Source organism: Dermacentor variabilis, chromosome 1 (genome assembly GCF_050947875.1).
Source record: "Dermacentor variabilis isolate Ectoservices chromosome 1, ASM5094787v1, whole genome shotgun sequence".
NCBI lineage: Eukaryota > Metazoa > Arthropoda > Arachnida > Ixodida > Ixodidae > Dermacentor > Dermacentor variabilis.
The window spans coordinates 224,736,850-224,763,487 of NC_134568.1; the positions used below are offsets into that span (position 1 = coordinate 224,736,850).

Consider the following 26,638-nt stretch of genomic DNA (forward strand, 5'->3'; position numbering starts at 1 on the left):
CAGACGGCCGCGGTTGCCCTAGCAACCCTCCAGATCACGCTCGCGACCGCGGGCGACCCTCGAGCGAACCACTTCTCCGCGATTCCCTTCTTAGCAGACCACGGTTACGCTTCCACATGATTGACAACCTGTGTGACGACAACAAAATTTGTAGTCACGCCCACAAGGGATGACGACAACGAAGCGCCGACTAATGGCGTTCGTGAGAGAGAACCACTGCCAAAGCGAACCGTTACAGAATAAGGCCCCTGGATGACTCGGTCAGTATCCGTGCTGGTGGAATGATGGCCTGTAGGCTCTTTTCAGTCTTGACACAGTTCTCCGTAGACTTGATATCTCATCCAAATACTTCTGGATCCGCTTCTTTGTTCGTGGTGTAAAATCCTTCTCATTCGGTCCCAGCTCCTTCCATTTGATGTAGATGAGGGCTCCTGTGATCAGCACCAAGATGTGCTTGGTGCATACTGTGTTGGGCCAGAACAGTAACACATAAAAAACAGCACAGATCAGCCAAACTCATGTAGTGTTTTCTTTTATGTTAGAATCAATTATGCTGAAACCTAAATATGAACAAACATTCGTATCATCTGCTACAAACAAATGACATGTACCGCAAGACTAGCTAATCAACACAGCATATATCAAGCACATTTATTTCTGAACCCAGTGTTGTTTACCTTGTAATAGCAGCAAAAGCCCACACAATGACGTTGTTGTAGCAGGCAGTAGTTTCTCTTTAGCGCGTGGAGTGTGTTGCTTTACATTGGTGCCGCATTCTTTACTGCATGCATGTCTGGAACAGAAATTTTTGTATCATCAGAAATTGGAAAAGTACAAGTTTGCAATGTGAAATGCACAAAGCTGTGATATATATATATATATATATATATATATATATATATATATATATATATATATATATATATATATATATATATATATATATATATATATATATATATCATACATATACATACATATTACATTACATACATACATTACATACATAAACCATTACATATATATATTGTAATGGTTTGTGACTGCAGAAGGCATGCAAGTGTACACTGTTTGTTCTAGAGTGCCTCAGCTAGCCGCATGTTAATTAAGTAATTATTTCTACTGTCCATAAAATTGATGTCTGCCTAACTACAATGCATGTCAACAGTTTAAGTATCATTAAGATCACAAATGACAAAATTTTTACGCTCATTTATATACTAGAACAGATCTTACTGCTGATTCCGCAAGCAAATTCATGAAAGACATGAAGCTATTAGAACTAATGCATTTTTTTTTCTGCACGAACGTGGTGCACCGCTTCACTACTGCAAAAATAAATGCCCTGAGATAAACCGAACCGAACAGAGCAGCAAGAACGTTTGGAACCTACAAGTACGAAATATGGGTGAATTATCATGCGTGCAACTGTTTAATATAAATTCAGTATTTTCACTTCAATTCACCAAAAGGTTATTCGATTTTGTGGACGAAAGAAGTTGCCGGCGGATTCAGTATATATATATATATATATATATATATATATATATATATATATATATATATATATATATATATATATATATATGTTACTACTAAGGTTTTTACTTGATAAACGCCTCACCGGTATTGTCGTCGTCAGTCGTAGCAGCATCCGCCTCCTGTTTCAATGCATACTTGTTCCGCGTGGCTCACGACCAATACCTAGCTTTCGGGCTTGCATATCCGCTCGCAACACGTCATTTCACCCCAAGTTATATAACGCTAGGTATCCAAGAACAGTAAACTGGATTTAGCACAAAGTACGCAACCAGCTTAAGTGTACGAACGACTGAATTCGTGCAACGTGCTGGTAAAAATTTTAAATTCGGGCCAGAGATCGATGGTGCTGAACATTATTTTGCGTTTATAATGGCGAAAAAAGAAACCAACTGAGTTTTTTGCCAAGGACTACAATGTATAATTAGGAATAATAATTTTGAACTCGTTGACATGTAATAAAATCTCTACGATAAGTGTGGGAGAAAGTATGCAGGTTAAATATGCGCTCATTACGGCCCCTGTAGCGCGAGATATTGGGCTCACGCAGGCAGACTTTAAATGGCTGTATTATGCTATATTATGCTTGCTTTATTTGCAGCGCTGTGCAGTCAATTTTTTTCACTCTCTGTGATCATTTGTTGAACTCGAGAGTGTGCTACCTACCCCAGATGCGGCGCACGGCCGTGCGAAGTACGCGCTTGTCGGCGGAGCCGGCGGAGCCGAAGCAGCCCCCCCCTCCCTTCTCCCCGCGGCCTTTCGCGCGACGGAAGTCCGCGCTCTCCGCTTTCTCCTTCGCGCGCGCTAGATTGAGCCGTGATCGTCGGCTTCCCTCGCGTGCCTTCACTCGCACAAACAGCATACGACGCGCGGCGACGTTGCTATTGTCCTTGGACGTTATGGGGAACATCACGGCGACGCCGACGGCAAAAATGCAGCTGGAGTGTCCATATGATTGCTAACGCAATAAAAGCGCGCTGGCGCTGCACGAAGCCGCGCCATAAATGCGTCGGAAATGCATTACATGTGTTTTCAGCCACGTGTGCTTACTTTCCACTAGGCAGAGCGCATGCGCGGCGTTCCGCCGAATTCGTTCTGTACATGGCACCAGCATTGTCCCTGCGCGGGGATTTCCACAAGCGCTCACGCCAAAGGCTGATCATTTACCAGGTGTTAGTTCCGAAAGTTTCTCGTTTGTAGCTTCCTCCGTTTTATATGTTTTTCTTGTTGTTATTTTTATACATTTATCTTGTTGCAAGCGCATATGTTTGCTTCCGTGATTATGGAAATCCAGCGTATCATCACTGATCGACATTGTAGGTAGGAGTCAGTTGCAGTGTTTGCAGTTATACTAACAGTCAAAGTTTCCTTTTGCCGACATTGCAACATTGTTTTACCCAACCCATACATAACCTTTCCGTACACGTTTCCATTCTTAAGCCGCATAAGTCATCCCATGTATACCCTACGCGTCGTCCTTCCATTGATCCAGATTGTGTAAGTTTTTTTTCGGAGAGCGAGACAGAGGCAGTCAATGCAGAGAGGTTAATCAGAAGGGGGAAACATCCGGTTCGCTATACCCCCCTTTGTAGAAAGGGGGAGGGGAGAGGTAGAGAGAGAGAGAGCACAGGCAGACGATCACAGCCGGTCACTATCCCGTGCACAGCACAGGATCACTTGCGGCACTAAGAACACCAATTCAGGCTACAGCCGTTTGTGCAAGCCCGTAATAACTATAGCAGTGCCTTCGTCGTCCTCAGTTGCGAGGACTTGTTAGGTCAGCATTCCAAAATGATTTGCAATGATAATGGTCTTTGATCAAAGGTTTCTCAGAAATTGTCTATCACGAGTTCGATTAATTGTCCGTACAGCACACGTCAGGGCCGCTATAATTGCTGTAAGTATAAACTGAAAGCAATGAAAAGTCTCTGCTTTTAACTAGCTCGATGCGCTAAAGAGCATATGTGTCACTTTTGTCTCTAAGTAGCGCTCCGGAGCTTCAGTTTTCATAGCACTTCTGTACAGTCGGCCAGCAGGGGTAGTGACCTTCTAGCCTCTCCTGTCCCACTGCGACGAATCGCTTTGTGAAGCTAACAATGCGTCCTCATCGGCGACAGACCTGCGGCGCCAGCAAGGCCAGACACGTTTGGCGGATCGAGTGTTGTTTGTTGGTTCACCGTCACCATCACGGACCAATCGGAGCAAGAAACTCCTTCAAAATGGTGTTCTACGGTGTTTCCTCACGGGCTCCCGTAACCACCACGGTCGTTTGCCAGAGGCTCCAACTAACTGCTGGGTCATGCCAGGAACCAAGACGCGCCAGCTTGAGTCAAGCTTGACAATCCCTGTCTGCGAAGCTCCCCTCCTTTCTGTGTGTTCAGTGAACAAAGGTCCGGGAGTGATTGTGTCCGGGAGTGATTGTGATCCCTCTGTGTGGGTTGACCAGTTTGCTGACAAGGCCCTCTATCAGGGAGCAAGAGAGAATGCGGTTGCCTGGATGGTGTAGGGTATAAGAAGGCCAGCGAGACATGACGAAGATATCTTCTCTTCCCTTGCGTGCAGGAGCACGCACGCCGAACGTTTCTGTATTTTTTATTATTTTTTTGTCTTCGAGCGCACTGCTCACCCGTAACTTCTGTTATTGTTTTTACATCTACTCGTTTTCCCTTCGGAACACTTTCCGATGGTCAACCTGGTTCGAGCTCCAAACAGGCGCTGTTCAAGGTCGCCGAAACCCCGTCCCCTTACCAACTGGTCCATACTCCAACAACTGTCAACCTTACCAACGATGGTCCATACTCCATCGCGTTCGTGTGCGCATCACCTGCCCGTCTTTTTTTTAATCCTTTAACATTTCTGCCTTTTATCCTACACTACAACAAAGTAAGCTATAATCTACAATATTGGCTTCCCTACGCTTGTGAATACCCATGCGTATATAGTGTCGTTGTTACCTCAGATCATCATCATCATCATCATCATTATATTCATCATTTATTATTCCCTTAAGGGCCCCATGTGGGGTACTACATCTCTACTCTCTATGTTACAGAAAGAAAAAGCGCATCGCAGATGGTACCCTCGCGCCTTTCCGTAGTACTCTTTCTTGTTGCTCGTCCTGTCTCTATTAAGCAGTTTCTTTTATAGTCATTCTTGTGCAAATGATACCCTGTTAATTATTCAATAAACAACAAAGAGCACGTCCTAATTCGCGTTACGCCTCTCACGCATGTAATAACTGTACGCGTGCACTGAATCTGGCGCAAACTTTTGGTGCTCTGTCGCTCTGAGAGAGTTTCATTGGCAGCGTCACTAGTGGCCCCAGCCACGGTTGCTGGGCAACGCGGACGCGTCTCCGACCGCTTTCATGAATAAAGAAGCAGACGGGCGAGCAGACGACATATCCCGACCGAGTTGCGACGTAGCCGCAGGTGGGGTCGGGGACACGCTCTCCGTGGTTTGACCAAGCGGCCTTTCCTTGCCCGCCGCGTGACCAGCACTTCGTCTGCCCACACTGTCGACTTCATTGCGTCGGGGGACCGCATCGGCGACCTACCGTTACAAAAAACTAGGACGGCTTTCTCAACGACTGACTGACTGGACCTCACTGCGCTCAAATTGCGCTGCTCGGCGCCCTTTCGCTTTCTTTCCGTTTAACACACCGCACCGCTGCCGTGCAGTCATTCAGCATTCTGACACACTGAACGAAAAAGTAGAGTGAAATAAAGTTGGCAGAAAATGGCAGCTCTCAACCGCGAGGTTGGCGTGCCAGTAATACTGCCTAAAATATCATCAACGCGTCCTTCTTCTGGACACGTGAAGACTACAAATAACTTATTCTCTAAAGTTCGCGTTTATGACTTTGACAGTTAGCGCGTGCCAGAGTTTAACACTAACCAGTTCGGTATAGCCGTTCGAGTGCTTTGCTGCGCGCCTCATAATCAGCTATCGGTGACAAGCGGCAAATTGGGTGCTTAGCCTGCGCCAACTGTTGAGCACGGGCTTTTTCAATAAACGGCCGGCCTAACAACGGTCCCGCTGCTCCCCCACCGGGGAGAAGACAATTGGAGCGGGAAAGGAACAGTGCAAGCCTGGCAACAGTAGCGGTGGCAGTGTCGTCGTGATTTCTTTTTGTTGTTCTTGGATGTCGCTAGGTGGGGCGGCACGAGGGAGAGTCGCGCTCTGTCCCGTTTCTTTGGTCCCAACGCGACGGGTGTGGGGGGTTGAAGTAGGGGTTGGCGGTGGCTGATGGTCGATGACGTCACGTATCGTCTGCCGCTGTCGAACAGCGCAGGGCATCCGTTTGGCGCGTGGACAACATCTGTCGCTTCCTTTTATATTGATCTTGTTGCTTGGTGAAACTCGCTTGGCCCTTCTCGCCTCCCTCGCGTGCGGGCGCGCCGTGTGCAGCGCAGAGGGAGCCGAGCGCAAACTGCCTGACGTCGAGAGTCGAAGCGTGCGCTCGATATTTGAACACGGTTAAAGGGCTGTTGCTGTTTCTGTGCTTCCCATCATGCATTCTTGTTTCTTTGTGCTCGATGGCGCTCTGTGATCCTTACTTTCTGGAGATTCTTGTTTGTCCTACGCGCGTTTGAGCCGTTGTTGTAAGACGCTAAAGTTAGCGCGCCGGCGTTAAACATAGCCTGCCGACTGGGAGAGGGCGCTGCCGCGGTCTGGGCGAACTGGGCGAGCGTGTGCTTCTCGGTCGGTCTCGGCGTTGCGTCGCTTTGGCAGATGCGCGTCGTGCTTGCCTGGGCGTCTCTGCTGTCTAGCTTTTTGCTTCTTCTGGAAGGAGGGGAAGGCTACCCCCCGCTCGAGCTGCTGGTTCACGCTGTCTGCTCTTTTCGTACTGTGCTTGGGCGTGTCACCAGCGCGGGGTACAGTCGCTCATGGACCGAGTCGGACGGCGTAAATCTCGGCACTGTTCATACTCTTCCACCTAATTCGGTCGCCGCAGCATGCACGTTTTCCGGAGCTGCTGTTGTTCTTCTTTTGAGTGGTTTACCCTATTATGCTTTCTTTTTTTTTTTTCAATTTCATATCAGCTGCTCGCGGTGGCTGAGCCTAGCCGAAGTTCTTGTTTTAGTCGTTCCCGGCGAACCTTCTTTTCATTTCTTTTTTTTTTTCGTCAGAAAGATTAAAATGCTGCACATTTCTTCAGGAAATTAGAACTCGCCAGCACCGTTTAACTACAATCCCGTTTTTATTCACTGCATAAATGGAGAAAATGGTATACTGAAGAGGTACAACCCTAATCGCACCTGAAGAAAACAATTAATCAAGTCAGACAGGTAGATTCCTTTATCAGACTGAGCTCAGACTTTGTTCGGTAAACAAAAAGAGAGATCGAGTAATTGAAGGAAAGCTCGAAGCGTAGAAAGTCGTAGTGGAAGAACGAAATTTTCTTTCGAAAGTTGACACTGATAACAAATTTTGCGGTCTTATTGTTCATCTATCATTTTTGCAGGAAAGAACATAGTAATTTTCTAGGTTTCATTATGTTTTTTTTTTCATTTTCTAGAACAGTGCAATGATTTTAATTATCTTCAAGTAAAGTCTTACCGCGCATGGTGTATGCACCATTTCCTTTAATACCCCCCCCCCTCCCTTTTTTTTTTCAGCAACGCATTACTAGCGGCGGCGGACGTCAGCAAATGCGCCTTACTCAATCGTAAACTTATGAAGTACTACTTGCCAATTCACTGTTAATGTTGATTTAGGGCACATGTTGCAGTTTGGAATTCTTTTTTTTTGGGGGGGGGGGGGGAGTGGGGGGAATTAGAACTGCACCACCCATTATTGCTGGCCAAGTTTGGGGGGAGGGGATATTGCGAAACTGGTGCCAGAAGTGCATATGCCTCGAACACAGACCGCCTTCGATTCCGCAACTTCAACATGCACCATAATGCAATTATTTAAGAGCTAATGAGAAAGTTTAGTGATTTACTTAAGTATTCAGTAATTTTCACTCACGCGGTGGCGTCCACCGCCCACGCTATAACATAAACGCGTTGCCCTAAAAGAGGCGTTATCCCCACCAATGGCATTGTTCTTCAAAATCTCTACTCCTTCCATTTCCAGCACATCGTACGTTTTATGTACTACAGTGCGCATGCTATGGCGATTTGTGTGTTCCATGTTTCATTTTGTATATCTTCGTGTTCAAGAAATGTTTACAGCCCTGGAAGTATCTGTAACAGATATTAATCTCTCTCTTAATGATCGCCACAATTACGAGTCTGAATTAAATCGTAGATATTTAATATATATATATATATATATATATATAGTGTGTGTGTGTGTGTGTGGGATGGTGAGCGAGAGAAAAGGAGAGAGAGAGGAGAGAGGAGATGTTCATGCCGCGTAGAGCCGCCGGCTATTTGGCTATTTCTCCGCTCCGACGTGCAAAAGAGAATGACCTTGAGAACAACGGCGTAGTGACAAAAAAGCTCTGAAGGACGAGTGTGCTAGCGAATAGTTCGCAAGTCATGACACAGCTACCGCAGCGAAACACAAGTTCAATGCAGTCCGTGAAAAAAAAAAAAAAGGACCGTAGAGGCCACCATAATACAAAAGCACGCAATAACGATACAAGAACACATCTTTAAGATCATGGGCTCTGTGTAGTTTTCAAGTCTAGAAAACATATCGATCGGCAATTTGGAGCTGGCCATTCGCCACCTGCTTTTAAGGCTTGTGTCGTTCTCTGGCAGTCGAAACATAAAGGTAAAATACGCATCTGCAATTTCACGCGTTCAAGTCGTTTTCTCCCGACTTGAACGCGATGCCCCTGCAGGTAAATGCCTTCGTTCTTCGTGTTGAGACGCGGGAGGGCATTGCCGCGGGGTGCAGAGGTGGCGAGCTGGCGCGAGCTGCGCCGTGTAGCTGTCGGCCCTTGCAGCACACATGTGACTGTCCTCGTTGTCATGTCACCTTCTCGGGCCGCGTTGCACCGCACGCGCACCTGCTGCGTGGAAGAGATTCACGTGAGCCGGTAAATCATCGCGTCGCAGCTGCAGCGGACGTCGGACAAAAAACAAACAGAAAAGGGGGCCACAGCAATCAAACAAACATGCTTCCCGATACAATGCTCGAGCATCGGTGCTACATTGGCCGACGCTTTGTTCGTGGATGCCGGACTCGCTTACTAACTCTCTCTCTCCTCAGCACACTGCCTACCACGAATAATGCGATCACGGAGGACGAATGAACAGTTGCGATACGTCAGCATGAGCCATTGGCGAAGTGAAACCGAGTCACTCTAGAAAGAAGAGTCGTGATGACCAGGTTGTCAGAGATAGAAGATTCGAAGCAGGGGACAAAGCGACAGCTTGAACTCGGCGAAACGATAAAAAAAAAAAGGGGGGGGGGGAAATCGCTTATGAAGAAATGGTAGTTGGGCTCACTTATGAATGCTGATAATTTTGTCGAGTACTTCTCAACTTAGAACTCCTTAAGTAGCGTTTGATTTTTAAAAAAATAATATTTAAATATAAAGAAATAAAAAATTGCTTTCGAGTTGGACAGCCTACACAACTTTAAAGGCACGGAAGCAAGGCCGCATGCACTCTTCTCCATGTCAACCGGCTGCTGCCATCGGGTCACTTTGTATACTGTGCGCTTCCATGCAGGATCTGCACTGAAATGTAACTACGCACCCGCTCCATAGCTATTCCTTACAGCCTGTTGACTTTCCTCCTATGTGCCTCTGATGCTCCAACTTGAAGCTGTTGTTTCGTGCTGTCTCTATATTTTAAAGGAAATCGGGAAGACCATGCAGCTATGAAAGCAACATTCAGCGTGTGAACGGCACGAGTAAAGAATAAAGGAGAGTTGTTATAAGGTTCATCTGTCTGTAAGCATCGGCGTCGCAAGTTTGACGATCTGTGAAGTTCCTCGTTTGACTTACCGTGGAGCTCGTTCTTTGGTCGTTCTTTTAGCAGAGGAGTAATAATCGGAATGGTTTCTTCTTTCCGCCCTCGTGCAAGAACGAGGCGTGCCTCGCGATCACCGCACTTCGTCGGTCCCGGGTTTTACTCAGAAAGGGCACTCAGTTGCGCGACAGAACACCACCGGAAACAAAGATGTGTAAGCCTTCAGTGTCTGTAGCTTCGTCTGTGCAAACCGAATCATTTCATTGCAAGTGCCGCCTTTATACCGTTTCTCGCTCCTTCAAAAAAGTGCTGGCAGATTATGTTCCTAACTGGTCACACATGTATCTAAATACCGCTTACAATTGAAACGACCGCCGTGTCGACTGATATCGACGGCGAGCTTATGCGGCGCGCCTTATAGTATACACGCGAGTCCGCTGCAGATCGCTTTTTCCGCGGTGGGCCGGTGCACAGAACGGCCGGGCCTCGCCGTTTACAGGCTGTCCAAATGCTACCGACCAGGGCGGGCGCCACGCCACCCCGACAATTTCGGCGCACCGTATAATTTTATTACGGACAAACGGCCCTATCACGAGAAGGCGGTGGAAGGGGGGGGGGGGGGGCGGTCGCGCTCCCTCTCTCCGACGTCGATCGTTTTAGCCGCGGCTTCTGGTTGTTTGCACCGGCGAAGTCATGGCTTGCTTCTTGGTGTGTTGTGCGATATATGATATAGTTACGCTGCATAGGCTGAGCTCACCTGTATACTTTATGCGTCCGCTCGAATGTGCAAAAGACCAAAGAGAAGATGGATATACAGTTGGTAGGAAGGCGTTATTATACGCGGAGATGCGCTGGGAGCGGCGGAGCAAGCGCGTGTCTGTGTGTATACGCGGGACAAACGCACATCCTGTGCGCTCTTGTTTCCACCTCGTGCGTCGCGCACCACGTCTATCGCGCCGCTTTCCTCATTAGTCACGAGCGCTGCAATTTGTTTTCGTCGTTCGCCGAATCTGTCAACACGCGGGCACGATTGCGGACACGGGCGGCCGACTGCTGATGAATACGTCATTTGCGCGCCGCATATGTGTATACACGGCGTTGCTCCGTCCGGCCAACTTTGTTTGTCCGTCTCTCTATCCTTTCTTCTTTTTTTTTATTTCTTTTTGCTGAGAACGACAGAACGAGAGCGAGTGGATGAAAAATAGCAGCTGTAACTTTTACTGGGAGGGTTGCGGGGCGTGTCGTATACTCATGGGGGCGGATAGATAATTTCAATCGTTTGAAATCGGCCTACAGAAGATATGGGAGCACGCGGCAAGCGCTGGAACGGTCAAGGATAGCGACGATTAGGGCTTGAAATGTAGTACATTATATCTTGCTGGCTACCTTAGGATAAAAAGCTGCATTTTTTTTTTCCTTGTTTCTTGCGGGCATTCCAAGGCAAGAAAGGTACTTAAGAGCAGGTCACACTCCTCAGACGAAGGCATTTTCTCAACAGTTTCCTCGTCGTCCTCTGCGCGAATGTGTAGCAATACGTCGTCGCTGTCAGGCGGGAACTACTCGCTCGAATGCGGGGCGCTTCGGCTCTCTTTTCCGAGCGTTAGAGTCCTGCTTACGCCATTTGAGTCCGTTGCGAGACCCTCTGGTCGTGGGCGGAAATTCTGGACGCGAGCATCGGTGCCTCCAGTGGCCGCAAGCAAGATATAGCCGCCGAAACGAAGTTCACGCGAATTAGTAATCACATTCAACGACCTACAATTTCGGCGACGAGATTTTTCACTCTGCCACGGATAACGCGTGCATGGGTATACTTTACTTCGAGGTCAACTTTGGTGCACAAACACTTGCCAAGATTGAACAGTGGGGAAGGCTCTGGAAACAGTTAAACCTTTCAAAGAAATGGAACGATTTTCGAAGAAAGTGATGTGTGAGCGTGGAACGTTTGTCTAGACATTTACTTCATACAACGCGTCTACAAAGTGCGCGGCACTTTTTACAGTGAAGCTGTATGCATCAATCTCCCAATGCATTTGTGTCCGTGGGCAAAAACTCAACCACTCACAGTGGGAGGCGCGCGCCGCGTGCGCGCTGGGTACCTTGCAGCACCACCAGCTTGCGCTCGCCTCCGCGGCAGCGGCCGTGTGGGGAACAACAAAAGAACCAGTAAGCTCGCCTTCGCTCATAGCGATCGCCACAAGCGTTTCGCCGTAAAGATGACGGTTGCATATGCGGCAGTTGCCTGGAAGCGGCAACTGCAGCATACGAAGCAGGGAGTGACGTAACTACACTTCCGTATGTAAGAGAACCCGCCTAGTAACTGATTTCATTTGTGTTCTAATAGAGCTATGGAAAGGCCACGCATAGTTAGGACTCCAGAAGAGCAGCGTGAACACTACGAACGGCGACGGGCACAGCAACGTCAATATGCACAATGGCGTCGTGCTCAGGCTTGGCAGCACCCAGTTCAAGGCTACGTCACATTGGTCTATCGGATCGAGTGACACCAGAGCTTCGCTAGCCAACCACCTTCACAGCGTGGATTGGAGCCCATTCTTTCCCACGTTTTCGCAGTTTTTAAGTCAGTCGTGAAATCCAGCGGACGTGCAGACATAAATCTGTTCACGCCAAGTAGTGCCGGCGCGACCGGTGGCCGCGTGGTTTTGCGCGCGCTGATGTAATTTTGCGACAGCGCGAACGTGAGTTCTCTGGTTCGATTCTAGTGCAGGGCGTGTTCTTTTTTTCGGGACGTCGGTAAATAAGTTCACCGATTTGTCGTGCGCAGTGTTCTGTGCACTGCTTGCAACGTCGTGGGAATTTCGAATTTCAAGAATCTTAAGAGTGGCGGCGAAGTTTGCGGTATTGCCGTTGTGTGGCCAGCCGCGCGAACTGAACCAAAATGACCTGAATTTTTACGTTTAGAGAGCTCTAGGAGTGCGATGCCACGATTCAACCGTACGGTAAAACGGTGGTCTTACGACATGATTCTGCTCTGTTTAGATATTTTTAGCCATTTGCGAATTAAGGCACAGCTAAAACTCTCCATGGTCCAGAATTACGCGACGCTCGCGGTATGTGTTACGATGTGTTCAGAACGTCGGTGGTATACGTGCTCTCATTTCTTACGTTCTGCTTATCCTTTGGTGGCGCAGGCGGCGGGGAGGAGGAGCTCGTGCTTTTCCCTGTACCCTGAATGCAAGGACTCCTCGGAACGTCGCTTCACCACCGGCAAAAGTGAGTCCACCGCGCATTCTGTATGCCTGTGTTTGTACTGCATGCTTACAGGGGTGGCTGCGGGCCGCCTGATACCTGGGAGAGTCTGGCAACCAAGAGCCCTTCGTTCTGAGGCGTTTCCGTCCTTCTCCCGGCGGCGTTCTGCAACATAGTCGCGTTTACGTGAATGTGACAGCATTTTCCAGCGCACCACGTTAATGCGATGCGCCGCTGTTTACATGCAGCGTATGAAGTCTTGTGCGACGGGGCTTCCAAAGTATAAGCTCGCGCCTGCGTGCATAGCGTGTACGCGCCTCGCCTGTGAGAGGAGGAGAGGAAGCGAGAGGGCGCCTCGCTTTCCGTCTCTCCGCCTTGATACGATGCGCATAAATTCGCTTAACGCCGACTTTCTATGCCTCGGCCTGCCCTCGTCTGGCGCGGTGCACTTTCTCAACGCACCATTAATGCCCGTTTACACGAAAGCGACGCGCTGATAAAATGATACAGCGCACTGCTGTGGCATTCGCGTGAATGCGGCTAAACAGTGTCGCCGCAACGCAGGCAAGGTGTCTGTTCCTTTTGCGAATCCAGCCATTCTATAGGTGGTGCTGACCCAGCCTTTCGGAGGCGATGCGCTCGTCCAGAGAATGAGCGTCCAGAGAATGAACGTCTTTTTACGTCCTCACAGTGCCCAGCACCGAGAACATCAGGATGAAGAACGCGCCCGCACGCAGGATGACTCATTGGTGCCCGTCGGACGGTCTTCGGCCTTCCATCCATACAAGTCCAGCTCCCCGTGTTCTTTATTTTTTTTTTCCAATGTTCATACCTTTCAGTGTTCTTCGTTCAATTTCTGGGGCGTTGTAAGAAACTGAAATTGATGCGTTCACTTGTAATCACTCCGGTGCGTTGTTGCTCTGCACAGTAGATTGCGTGAATTTCTGTTTGCGTGCTTGCTCAGACAGGAGCTATAGTGGATCTTCTACATTGCAGACATTTGCACTGAAGCGTGACTTACGCTGCTGAAAACTATACGCTGTCCTTGAGCCTCCCCAGTTCATTGAGTTTCCCATCCAGCCAAAGGAACCGCTGTTTAAGGTGAAGAAAGAATAATAACACGTGTAAACGCAGGACAATAACAGATTAGTGTAGTTTAGACTCAGCTCAGTAAAAAGAAATATCGTGTATATTTACAGGATAGACCGAAGTACTGGCTGGCGCGTATTCGTACTTTGCAGCCATGCTGGGCTCATGTGATATGACTTGCGTGCTGACACAGTGGTGTTGATCATTTAATGTACTACCGTGAGTATGCGCGCAGAGAAGGGCACTGCGCGCCTATGTCATCAAGGCACATATGCCTATAGCTATACATTAAGAGGAAGCTTTAGCTCAAGTGCTCCTATCTAAATACATGTAAAAGGAGAATTCGTTTTTCTCGGCAACCACTGCACCAAATTTGACGAGGTTTGTTGCATTTAAAAGACAAACTTAAAATCTAGTGACTGTTGGTTTCGAATTTTTGAGTCAGATCGTCAATTTTTTATTAAAAATTGGCAAAAATCGAAAATTTTCAAAAACGAAACTATCAAGTTTACAACTCTGTAACTTAACCACTAAAAATGATAATACAATTCTGTGAATTGCATCTAATAGTACATCTAAAGCGGACAAAATTGATATGTTACACATGAATATAAAAAAATTTATTCATAGGGAAATACAACTCTTGCAAAACCGTTGTAACCAACGTAACAAATTCACGTAAGATGTAAAATGACATATTAAATTTGTCCGCTTTGAATGATCTAATGCATGCCGTTTACAGAAGCGCGATATCGGTTCTTGATGCAGAGCTATGAATTTGTAAACTTCGTGCTTCTATTTTTTTCAAACGGTCAAATATTTGAAAATCGTTTTAAGAAAATTCAAGCCCTAAATCGAAATTCCGCTTCCAACAGTCACTAGAATTTAACTTTCTCTTTCATATGCGACAAATTTCATTAAAATAGGTCCAAGGGTTATCTCATAAAAACGTTTTTGCGTTTTACATGTATTTGAATAGGCCGCGTCGGAGTTGGGCCCGAGCTAAAGCTTCCTGTTGCCCATTTGTTGTGTTCCCATTTAACTACTCTTCGTTGTCTGTCGTTCGCCGGTCTCTCCACGTGCTCTTGCCGTCGTTTGCCATCGCCTGGTGCAACCAAAGCGGTGGCCGGGGGCAATCCGTGGTCATCTATTGTCACACAGGTCAGATTACTTTCTCGTGAGAGTGAGTCAGAGAAGAGTAAGTCCACTTGCCCTGTAGTTCATCAACAGTGTGGTAATTGGCGTTGGGCAAAGCTGTTCGTTCGCAACTTCTCTTTGCCATTGACCAGCCATCTTCTCTAATATGTGCGACATCACGATCAGCTGGCATCTGCTGTTACGAACAATTCTAGCGTAAGAGCGTTTCAGCGAGTAAGGGGCCCAGATGCAAGGACGAGCTCATCGGTTCTGGAATGCACGTAACCAGCGTCAATGTATAAGTGCACAAAACGTTAAATTTGTGTGTATGAGCCATCAGTCACGCTATCAGAAAAAAAAAAAGAATGGAATTTTAAGGGTCTGGTGTGTGGATGCGCTGAGTATGGGCTGGTGACCCTATAATGGTGCAAGGTTCACGTAAATGACCAAGCTGTTGAATGTTGGCCGTGTGCCCTCAACTCTTCCGTTTGCCCTTGTTTTTCGTGGTCTAACTACAACAAGTCATACCTTGTGGCGTGAGTGTTGGGAATGCTGGGAATGCGAGGAAACTGAAGCGAGTGCCAACATATCTCGTGGCGTACATCAATACATTTCTCAAAAGTTCGTTTCGGCATGGCACTTGAGCTGCAACTTCCTTACAGTTTAAATGTGCGGACGTCGCAGCTTAGACACACCTCAGCTGTTAACATGTACTAGGTGTTTCTGCGAAGACTAAGCTATTTAACAAAAAACGCCCGTGGCAGATAGCACACTTCTAACCCTCGAGCTAGGCTATGCGAAGAGCCAGACATTACTTGCACGATAAATCTAAATGCGGAATCGACTAATTAACAAAACTACTAATTGAGTGAACTAATTACCTCACGGCACACATTGCAATTTGCAAATTGTAGCCGGTGAGATTGCAAGGCATACCCACATGAAAAAAAAAATCTGAATGACACCACTCTCGAGATATGCGCCATCGGACTTCCGGTATAAATGCACTGTCGTTTCACTTGCTTAATAACAAAACACTGTTTTACACACTGAAACGCAAAAGTAACTGGACCGACAATGTATTTCTTTGCAAAGTTCTGGAATTAATATTTGCGAACTGCTCGGCTGCAATTTGCAATAGCAGTATGTGCCGTAAGGTAATAATTTTAAAACTTAATTAGTGATTTCTGTAATTAGTCAATTATGCATTTTGATCCTTCGCGCAAGTGATAGCCTGTTCGAGCAATCCAGCTAAAGAATTAGAATTGTTCTCTCTGCCGCAGGGGACCTTTAAGGTTTGGTCTGCCGCGCAGAGGATGGATCGAGGAGCCATTTTCGGCGGCTTGCCGCGTGCCGCGAACCAATGAGAGACGTCCGGGCTTTCTCCTAAGCGCCACCTCTTGGCTACTGCCGAAGTTAACTTCCAGCGGCGGCGGCGGAACCGCGATCGACGACCGAGCGCTCCGAGCCAGCCGCGACAAACAGCGCGTCGTCAGAACATCGTCGTCTGCATCTGCCATTGCAGGAATCAACGCGATCAGCGCGGTAGATGACGAGGAGCTGGTATCTGCTAACCGAGCAAGGAAAAAGCGCGCGACAACCGCGATATCGCGCCTATGCCTGCGCAGTTCGAGACAAGGCGAGATCAGCGCTGTCACGTGACTCCGCGGCGGCCGCCGCGCGCGCAACCGATGTGGCCTCTCTGCCGCGCGGCGTTCTTGCCACCGGCGGCGTGCCGCGCGCGTTTTGACGCCAGTGTGTCCGTACCTTAAATCTTGCCGCGCGCGACAGCACCGCTCGCCGCGCGCGGTGTGTCGCGCGCGTTTTTGTCGCTAGTGTGTCCGTACCTTAATAATTGATTGAAGCCTTCGCAGAAACACCCGGTATATCTCTCTTAACCATACGCGACCTGGGGGGGGGGGGGGGGGTTCTTTACGTGTCCACCTAGGGGACATGTCTCCACCTAAGGCATGTCCACCTAAGGGTCGCTCCCCTTGTTCCCTTCCTTTATTCCTTGTTTGGGCCAAACATCATATTTATGGTCTACTCCGCATTTCGTCTGCTGCTGAAGTTCTGATTAGTTGGGCTGGGGTACGCGTCAGAGGGCGACAGGCGCTCCCTGCCAATCAGCACTTCAACAGCAGACGAAATGAACATGTCCACTAGGTGGACCCTTGCAGAAAACCCCCCATATGCCTGGGTCTAAGCAGAAATTGAGCCGTGGCTATTAGATCTTCTCTTATAGCCGTGTCTGCAAGGCTCGTGGCACAATAGTGCGTTATCGCTAGCGCTGTCGACCGTGAATTATTCTACTATCCATAGTTTCTTTCTTTTTTGTTACTATCGATAGTTCGGTATTACCTGGACTATCGATAGCTTTGCATCACTATCGTGGTGCTGTTCGCACGACGCATGGGCCTGGAGACGCGCGCTTATACCAGAATTGATGTTTATGGCGCCAGTGGCCGTAGCGATGCCACTCTTGAAACTTCACAGAGGTCGATCGGTCTCGCTGTCGCTTTGCAAGGCAGGGCGAGTGAGCACAGTGAACATCCCGAGCGCAGGCAGCGCGCACGACGCTAGTCTGACCCTCACCGACGGCCATGCCCGTCAGCGCGTGTGACGCCGTCGCTCGGGAATGCGCGTGAATTACACCTCTGGCTTTGTCGCTCAGTAGGCTACGTATACAAAACACCATTGTTTACGAGTATCACAGCGCACCCATCTTGGTTTAGAACGTGAAAATATTCATCTTAGTGTGCATCAATTGTTCCGTTTGGAAGCGCAGTATACGTTAGGACCGGTTGTGGTTCTGAAAGAAATGCGCATCGCTCATTTTAAGCTGCAGTGACGAGTTACGTTGACTGCAAAGCTGTCTGAAGTTGGCCGCACTTTTTTTTTTTCTTTCGTGAGTCGCTTACACAGAAGAATGTCCAGCTGTTTATTGCGTCTTTCTTTCGTTTGGAAAGTAGATTTCAAGCAGAGGGCGTACAATTTTTGTGTAGCTTTCTGTTTCTGAAAATGTTAAGTGTTTTTCTTTTTATCGCCTTTCGGATAGTCTTCTCCTAGCGGCCTCTTTATGTGGAGCTCGGAAAGGCAGCATTGCTAACCGCAAGCTGACATACTAATCACTGATGGATAGCGCCCGTTTCACTCTCGCTCATTTACATAAATTTCAAGATGTACATGCATACTTGAAATGTGAGGCGTGTTGTCTACTGAATGGCATGTTTTCTTCTTCTTGTTCGCCCTTCCTCCTAAACTGAGCTCTATTGGTGAATTTTTTCCTACTTGTTTTGGAATATTTCTGGAGAAGTCGTGCAGCATGGGCTTCTTTAGATGTACGGCTGACCGCTTAGCCACTGGCCGTCTCGTTCAGGAGCATCTACGCGAACAGAGAATTTATTAGCCATCCGTTTATAGAAACACGTAGGATATATGCGGGTGTTTTATTTTAACGTTAACATATATTTTTGTTTAAGTACCCTGTGGCATTTAGAACAAATCTACTTATTGAGCTGGAACGCACGAAGAGCTATACATTACTTACGCTGGAAACCGGTGCGCATGATTGACTAATTAACGAATGTCATAATTAACTTTTCAACTAATTACCCTAGCGCACATATAGCAATTCCCGAATTGAAGCCAGTGATTTCACAAGGCACATCTACTTGGAACGGATTTTGAAAGCAGCACCACTTTAGAGATAAGCGCAGTAAAACTTGCCGTAAATATAAAATTTAGTTCCACTTCCTTTTTTTTTTCCGAAAACGGCATTTTTATGCACTGAATCTCAAAAGTTGCTGGAACACCTGTGCATTTCGTCGCACACTATGGGAACGCATATGTCGAAACTGATGCCATCCACAGAATTCGTTCCAAGTGGATGTGTCTTTAAAAGTCACCGGATACAATTAGCAAATTGCAATATATGTGGTGAAGTAATTAGTTCAAAAGTTAATTAACAGTACTTTGTTAATTAGTGTTATATTCGCTTTCTTTTTTTTAAATATCTGCCGCTGAGAGTAATCTATCTCAAGAACTATAATATTGTACATGTCACGGGTGATTTTTTAAAATTCTGTTTACGGTGAAATAAAACACGCCGTATAAATGGAAAGTTCGGCACCATGGTCATATGAATGAAAAACTGTAGAGTTGAGAAGAGTTCAAGCACTTCCGTACATCACCGAGTCACCTTTGCTCCGACAATGTATGTGTTCCTAATTGTACCGTGTTCCGCACTTCATATATATATATATACATACGCGTAAACTGGCACGAGCACTCATACTAGTCCATTCCTCGCACTCATCGCGGAGCCGTATGTGCGAGCGAGCGCCAGCGAATACGAGCGGGCTGAATAGTGTGAATGGTGGATGAGTGCCGCCGGTGAGTGCGAGTCCACACGAGTATGAAAAGCGAATTTCTCTACTTCACTACAACGTTGGTACGCGAGTGACGGCAACTGCGGCGTCGTTACAATATATATATATATATATATATATATATATATATATATATATATATATATATATATATATATATATATATATATATATATATATATATATATATATATATATATATATATATACAGAGTGTGTGCCAAGGTCTGTGAGTGGTGGCGCTGGCTAACACTCCCAGGGGTCTGCTAGGGCACATAAATACCCAATAAAGTGGATGGGGCAACGCCGCCGCTGTAGCTCAATTGGTAGAGCATCGCACGCGAAATGCGAAGGTTGTGGGTTCGGTTCCCACCTGCGGCAAGTTGTATTTTCATCCACTTACATTTCCATTAATTTATGGTTTCTTTATTTCATTTATTAGGCACAAGTAAGTATATATATATATATATATATATATATATCGTCGTTGGCGTTTTTTAGGGGTGCGTAGTAGTGTGGCTACATACGTCCTGCTTGCCACACGCGACACATGAGTCCACGAATTCACCGCTGTTCCTCGAACGAACGACTTTTTACTGCCGTGCTTCCGGCCCGTGTTCTCCCCCTGGCACGTGCTGCGCGCAGAAGTGGCCCACTAGCCTTTGACATATACACGCTAATAACTTGGCTTGCTGTCTCTGCGACCACCTCGCCTTCCTCGCGTTTCTGTTCTGTCTCTTTTTTTCCCCTTTCTTCTGCTCCTCTAGGCTTGTCCACACGACCAAGGAAATTGCCTAAGGAAATTACCGACATCCAATACCATCGGTGCTCGATGACTCTGCTAACGAGAAGCAAGTTATAGCGTAACCTCACCTTGCCCGAGTGGATATAACTCGCAGCCTGCAGGCGCACGCGAGCTTCGCTTTCCCCATTAGCAGCGCCCACGGCGGCCTTTGTTCCTCGCACGCGCGCAAATTATGCGCGCACCGTACGGTTGCGACATTCCGGGCGCCGCCATCCTTTCCTTGCGGGCGCCCAAGTGGTATCGTAACGCGTTCAAGGTTAACTTCAAGGCTCTCGCTGATTACATCACTGCGTTCATCACAGTGCGCATTACGTCGTCGTCGCGCAGCTTATGCCCAGTAATAAACGGGCCGTCGCGCACTCGCTAATTGATCGACCAGAGCTCCGGAAATTGATGTCCCACACGAGTCGGGCTCACTCGGTGGCTCCTCCCTCTCCCTTTGCGGCCGCCAAGTGCTACTGAGCAGCGCCCGGTGTGCACTGACGTTGAGACGCGCATGACGTCATCTTGCTTGACAGCCGTCTTACGCCGGTTTCACGTGCATTTGTTCCCGTGGCTGCAGTGGAATAGAACGGACAGAAGAAAGGAAAAAGGAAAAAAAAAAAGTGGACAAATGCGTAGAGAGAAAGCGTAGGGCGAGCGCTTGTGTTTTGTATAATGCTGTACTGAGTTTTTCGAGAGCGGGCTTTAAGCGTCCATTCGAAATTTGCGATCCGTTTCATATGCACCGATCGCAGTGAGTGCGGTTTTCGCATTTGCGAGAAAGGTGTCCCAACTATTATGTACCAAGATTTAGAAATATGCAAATGCCACATAGCTGGACACGACCAAGGTAATTCTGTTTGCCGTCGCTTGGAGTTACTCAGATTATCTTTTGCATTCCGTCTACTTACATAATTAACCTTAATTAATTAAGCAAATTCTCAAATATTATGATTAGATGAAAAGTGTCAATGAGAAAATTGTAGGGCAACATGAAAAATCCCCGGTACAGCTTTCTGTTGCTCAATACGTGCTACATTAATGTCTTTTTCCGAGCGTGAAAGAAGCCCGCGAATACACGCAAAGTGCCTCGAGCGGGCCAGTCGCGCGGCGATTTTACTCTCCCTCTCTTTTCCTCTTTTTTTTTTCTTAAAGAAGCAGCGTTGACACTGGTGTAACTTCTTAAGCTGTAGGCGCAAACTTACGTATATCGTGACTTGCATGTAAGTGCGTGGCTTTACGTGCAGGTCGCGGTATACGTGAGTTTACACCACGACTTGTTCAACTCACGCGATTGCACGAATGAGCAGTGTCTTGCTTGGAGAGAGCAGGTCTTTATCTTCGGGGAATAAATATTTATTCTTTAAAGCAAACCTTTAGCGAATTATTTCGTTGATTTCTAAACCTTGCGCGCTCAATTAAGCTTTACTATTATTATTTTCCATCGCTGTCAGTAACTAAAAGTGAAGTGCAAAAGAAATAATTTCGCTTATCGCATCGTGTCTTAACTCATACTGTGTGCACACTGGCGCTATCTGTCTTTCAAATCATCAAAACCTGGGGGCTGTGCTCGAGCCCGCAAAGTACATGTTTCGTTGTTTCACTATCCCCGCAAAGTACGTTGCGCGTCTTGCTTTTACTTTGAGGGCGGACCTGCGTATTACGAACGTAACAAGTTCGTTCTACATATACAGGGTCTTTTTTTTTTTTAGACGCGCCATTTTTTTTAAAGATTGCCTATGGCAGATAGCACAGTTCTAACACTTGATCCAAATTACGCGATGAAGCGGCTATTATTTCTAGGCTAAATAAAAATGTTCAAGTGAAATAATAACATAATTACGCTAATTAACTTCTTAATTAATTAGTTTACACCACATATTGTAATCTACGAATTCTAGCCGCGGAGTTCGCACGGCATATCCACTTGGAACGAATTCTCTGGGCAGCACCAGTTCCGCGATATTAATTTTCAAAGTGATCCTCGAAATGCATTGGCGTTCCAGTTATTTTTGTGCTTCAATGCATAAAAGAGCAGTTTCTTAAGAAAGTAACTAAAACGGAAGCGCATCTTGTCGGACACATTGAAAATTACTATCTCGTAACTAGTGCTGTCCAGAGAATTCGTTCCAAGTGGATGCGCCGTGAGAACGCAACGGCTATATAATTCGTAGATAGAAATATGTGGCGTAAAGTGATTAATTGAAAAATAATTAGCGCAATTACGTTAATTATTCAATTGAGCATTTTGATTTCTCGTAGAAGTAATAGCCGCCTCATCGAGTAATTTAAATGAAGGGTTAGAATTGTGCTATCTGCCATAAGCAATGTTTAAAAAAATTGGTGCAGCTAAAGAAAAAAAAAAAAAACCTGTATAAGGTCGACTCAGCTTATAGCGAAATTTTATTAATTACTATGGCGATGATAAAACGTTGATGATTTGAGTTTATAGATGGCGTCACCTTACCTCGCCTGTAAGAGTTTCTGTTTACGTTTCTATATTCAGACGTTCGGGGTTTGGATGGCATTAACAGTGACCGACGGACGGCTGCGACTAAAGAAAATACCGAGATTCTAACGAGCCGCGATGGTAAAAAAACAATCAAGAAAACAAGTACGCTGCTTGTTGCTTTCAGTCTGCAGGCATCGCCGATAAGAGCCGGTTTCGTTTCGCTTGTCGTGGTCGTTGTGTACTGACACGTACGAATATGGTACGGGCCAGCTCAGCCGACCACACGGACAAGACGGGCATGGTTTTCCTCAGAGAGGGTCCTATACAAGGTGGTGCGTGGGTGTTACGATAGTGGTCTGCGTAGATTCGCCAATATACGTTCGATGCGGTTTTGCCCTGGACGACTCTATGGACGACGAAACCTCGTCAGTTGCTCCGTGATGACGCTTTTTCTTTTTTCTCTTTTAATACGTAATACTTAGGAGATGTTGGCGCTTTTACGCGACGCTGCCTACTCGGTTTCACTTCATTTATTTATTTATGTAGTTGCAACACTATCGTAGTCGAAGAGACATTACAGAAAGGATCCGGTCATAGAAAAAACTGTTAATATAAGCCCTTGTTCTTAGTTATATGTTTTTAGATAATAATACACGTCCAAAATTTGGAAGTTTTGCATAACATGGCTATATACTTATAAAAGAAAGAGAGAGAGAGAGAGACAGAGAAAGAGAGAGAGATGTAGCACAAAAGAGAATAAGAGAAGAAAGGGGGTTAACCGAGGGGCTCAATTTTTATTAGTCATATCATGAGAAGGCCAACAAACACTGACACCAAGGACCACATAGGGGAAATTACTTGTGCTTAATAAATGAAATAATGTAACGATAAATTAATTAAAATTAAAGTGGATGAAAAAACAACTTGCCGCAGGTGGGAACCGAACCCACAACCTTCGCATTTCGCGTGCGATGATCTACCAATTGAGCGAAGGTTGTGGGTTCGGTTCCCACCTGCGGCAATGACTAATAAAAATTGGGCCCCTCGGTTAACCCCCTTTCTTCTCGTTTATTACATAACGAGGGTCTCGAATCCAGCAACATTGATGCCTTCAGGTAGCATATATGGGTTTATTGACCAGTAGCCTTCACCCAAAAAGATCACGTTCTCGTGACGCCTGCGGCAAAAAGGACGTTCCACGTCCGCCGCCAAGGTCTGGGAGTGGTGGCGCTGGCTAACACTCCCAGGGTTCTACTAGGACACATAAATACCCAACAAAGTGGACGGGGAAACAACGCTGCGGTATTTGTGGGTTCGGTTCCCACCTGCGGCAAGTTGTTTTTTCATCCACTTTAATTTCAATTAATTCATCGTTACATTATTTCATTTATTAAGCACAAGTAATTTACCCTATGTTGTCCTTGGTGTCAGTGTTTGTTGGCTTCTCATGATATGACTAATAAAAAGAGAGTAAGAGTCACAAGAACCCCACAGACTCAACTGCCACTACCGTGACCGCCAATATCTACCCCGTGTGTACCAGTTAACATTAGCCAAGCTGTTTAAAAAATATATATATGAAAAACTCACGGCGCAAAATACGATTATTAGGCTTGCGATGTTAAGATGTCTGACGTCTGACGACCGAACACTGTAGGATTTAAAGTCGTATCCTGCACTAGAAGAGAAACTTGGGCGAGTTGGTGGTGATTCATGTTTCGGAAATTAACAGCGCAAAACAGACGAGGACGAAGGAAAATAAGAACGCGACGCTGGCGCTGACTCATAACTGAAATTTATTTTGAGGGAAATCACATCTATATGCACCGGCCAACACAGGTCAACAAGTAAGCCTGCACCATGTTTTTAAAATTTTGTTTTTCATTTCAACCGCTTGGCTAACTGTTAGCTGGGACACCCTATATAAAGTCACGTGAACCTTGCTGCATTTTTGCTTCTTTGCAAAACAGTACAGGCATTGCGCGTAAGAATAGGTAGTGTTTATGGAAAGCTGGCCGTTATCGTGGGGAGGGCGTGACTCTCCTAGTACCGCATTCTAGTGCTGTGCAAGCTCGCGTATCACTTTATCGCTTTAAAGCTTTTTTTCTGGCATCGATTGTCTCTCAGGTGATCGGGCAAAATACGGACCCAATAACTGTCACGAGCAAGTGAGGAATGGGAACTGTCCGACGTCTGGCGAATGTTGCGTTCACGTTGCTGTAAGAAAAAAAAAAAAAAAAAAAACGCGGGATGGGACGTTGTTGGGCGGATTCGGACGTTCAGATGAAATGTGGGGCTTGAGGTGTACGCAAACTCCATAGTAGAAGAAACTAAGCTCCATGAGGCATATGGCGGTGGGGGGGAGGGGGGGGAGGCTGAGAGGACGGAAACTTATAGGCCAATTGTTCGGGGTGTGGCCCGAAAACTTCGCTGCCGATGTCGACGGCCCAGAAAAGGGGGGGGGGGGTTCATTCCCGCCTCCGCAAGCCACGCAGTGGCCTCGCGCGGGCGGTGGCACTCAGCACGCGGAAGAACGAAGCGAGCGAACTGTACCAGGACGACGACGACGGAGCCCCTCTCCGCTCTTTCTCCGCGACACCCTTGGAGCGGATGCCGCCTAGGATGCATCGGGTGGACGCCGCCGGGCCCCCCTCGCCACTTCCCTCGTGATCGTAGCGGGGGGAGAGCACCGGAAGCCGGCACAAGGCGCGGCTGCCGCCAAGCAGCGCGCGCCTAGCTTCGCGTCGCCGGCGGTTGATGCACTGCTGCCTTCGCGACCGCAACGCTGCGATGGCGTTGCGGCGGCCCCAGCGATCCACTCGCGGTCAATTCGTGGCGTCCCATAAACGAGACGAGAGTCGTGGCAGTGCGCCCAGCGGCGGCGTCCACTCGGGTCGGGCCAGCGACCCGCTGAAAACAAATATATCCAGTATCACTTGGCGTGCGCGTAATTCGGTCTAAGTAGCCACTGATTTCCTTGCGAAGCCGACAAATTTCGCTGCCGTCGATACCCCGACAGCGCAGGAAACTTGGGTTGCGGTGGTACTCGTCGTGGTAAATATTTAAAAAATGACGTCGTAGAGATGGTTTAAGCACGATTATATCGAACAGTTCATGTTTGAGAACGAGAGCGAAATGAATTCATACTTTAAGAGCAGAGTGTCCGGCGCTTCGTTTTTGACTGCGAATCGTCGACGCGATCCGATCGCGTTTAGGTGCACATTGACAAGCGGGTTTTGTTTACTCACCCTCAAACACGACCCGACGCTTGCTGAGCTCAGGCGACTGTAGCGTTTACGTAAGCACGGCGAACGTATTTCGGTTCGACGAGCCAACTCGACCTGCCTTCATCGAGTTCAGTATGACTGTAAAAGTGATGCCACCTTAATTATTTCTTTTTCCACATCTTTCCCATTCCATAAGTTTGCAGCGTTTTGTGCGCATTTGTCATGTCACGCCGTTAACTGCAGGCGCCATAACATCTCCCTGGCCAGCGCAGCTAATAAATAAATAAATAAATAAATAAATAAATAAATAAATAAATAACTGTAAAGAGGCCCTGTATAACGACCGCAGTCGCGGGCATTTTGCTGAAGTGGGCTTTCAGATAATGATTCGGTTCACCGTCGGGTGTCCTGTGAAATGCCACGGGGCTAAATCCGTCAGATGGAAGTGGTATTTCAGTGAACGCGGGCATCGCACACCTCTCATTTGTCAACTGAGAACGTTGTCTGGGAATCCTTAGCCGCTCCCGTCGCAGGTAGTCATTTTAGTTTCACTTCGCACGATCAGCCGTTATGCATGTACCGAATTATATATAGGTAACGGCAAAGTGCGTGATGGTGCTCGGCGGCATTCGTGTTATTATCTACCTGCTCACCGACACGCGCGCGCTGTATGCGTGGATACGCGGAGACGTCGATAAAGCTCTACAGCTCGTATGTGAATAACTTGAACGCCGCGCCGCACCATGACAATAGAGAGAAAGATGTGAGCACTTTACCGATGCATAATCGGTACCCTCGCGGTATACTATAAACGCCTATAACTCAACTCTGTTTATAGGCGGTAACCGTTATTATGTATGTCCAATGTGCGATTAATCGGTCGAGAAGAAAAGCAGAAAGCAAAAAAAAAAAAAGGAAAGAACGCACATGGCATC

General features: G+C 47.0%; 1 protein-coding gene across 2 annotated transcripts in view; it reads left to right on the forward strand.

The window, feature by feature from the left end:
* tna (Zinc finger MIZ domain-containing protein tonalli) overlaps positions 1 to 26,638 on the forward strand; it is a 312,918-nt gene that overhangs the window by 216,741 nt on the left and 69,539 nt on the right. For both annotated transcript variants that reach the window (XM_075669850.1, XM_075669841.1), the window contains exon 4: positions 12,563 to 12,644. In XM_075669850.1, the coding sequence (XP_075525965.1) occupies positions 12,604 to 12,644 (41 nt within the window). In that variant the 5' untranslated portion in view covers positions 12,563 to 12,603. The remainder of the gene's footprint in view (positions 1 to 12,562; positions 12,645 to 26,638) is intronic.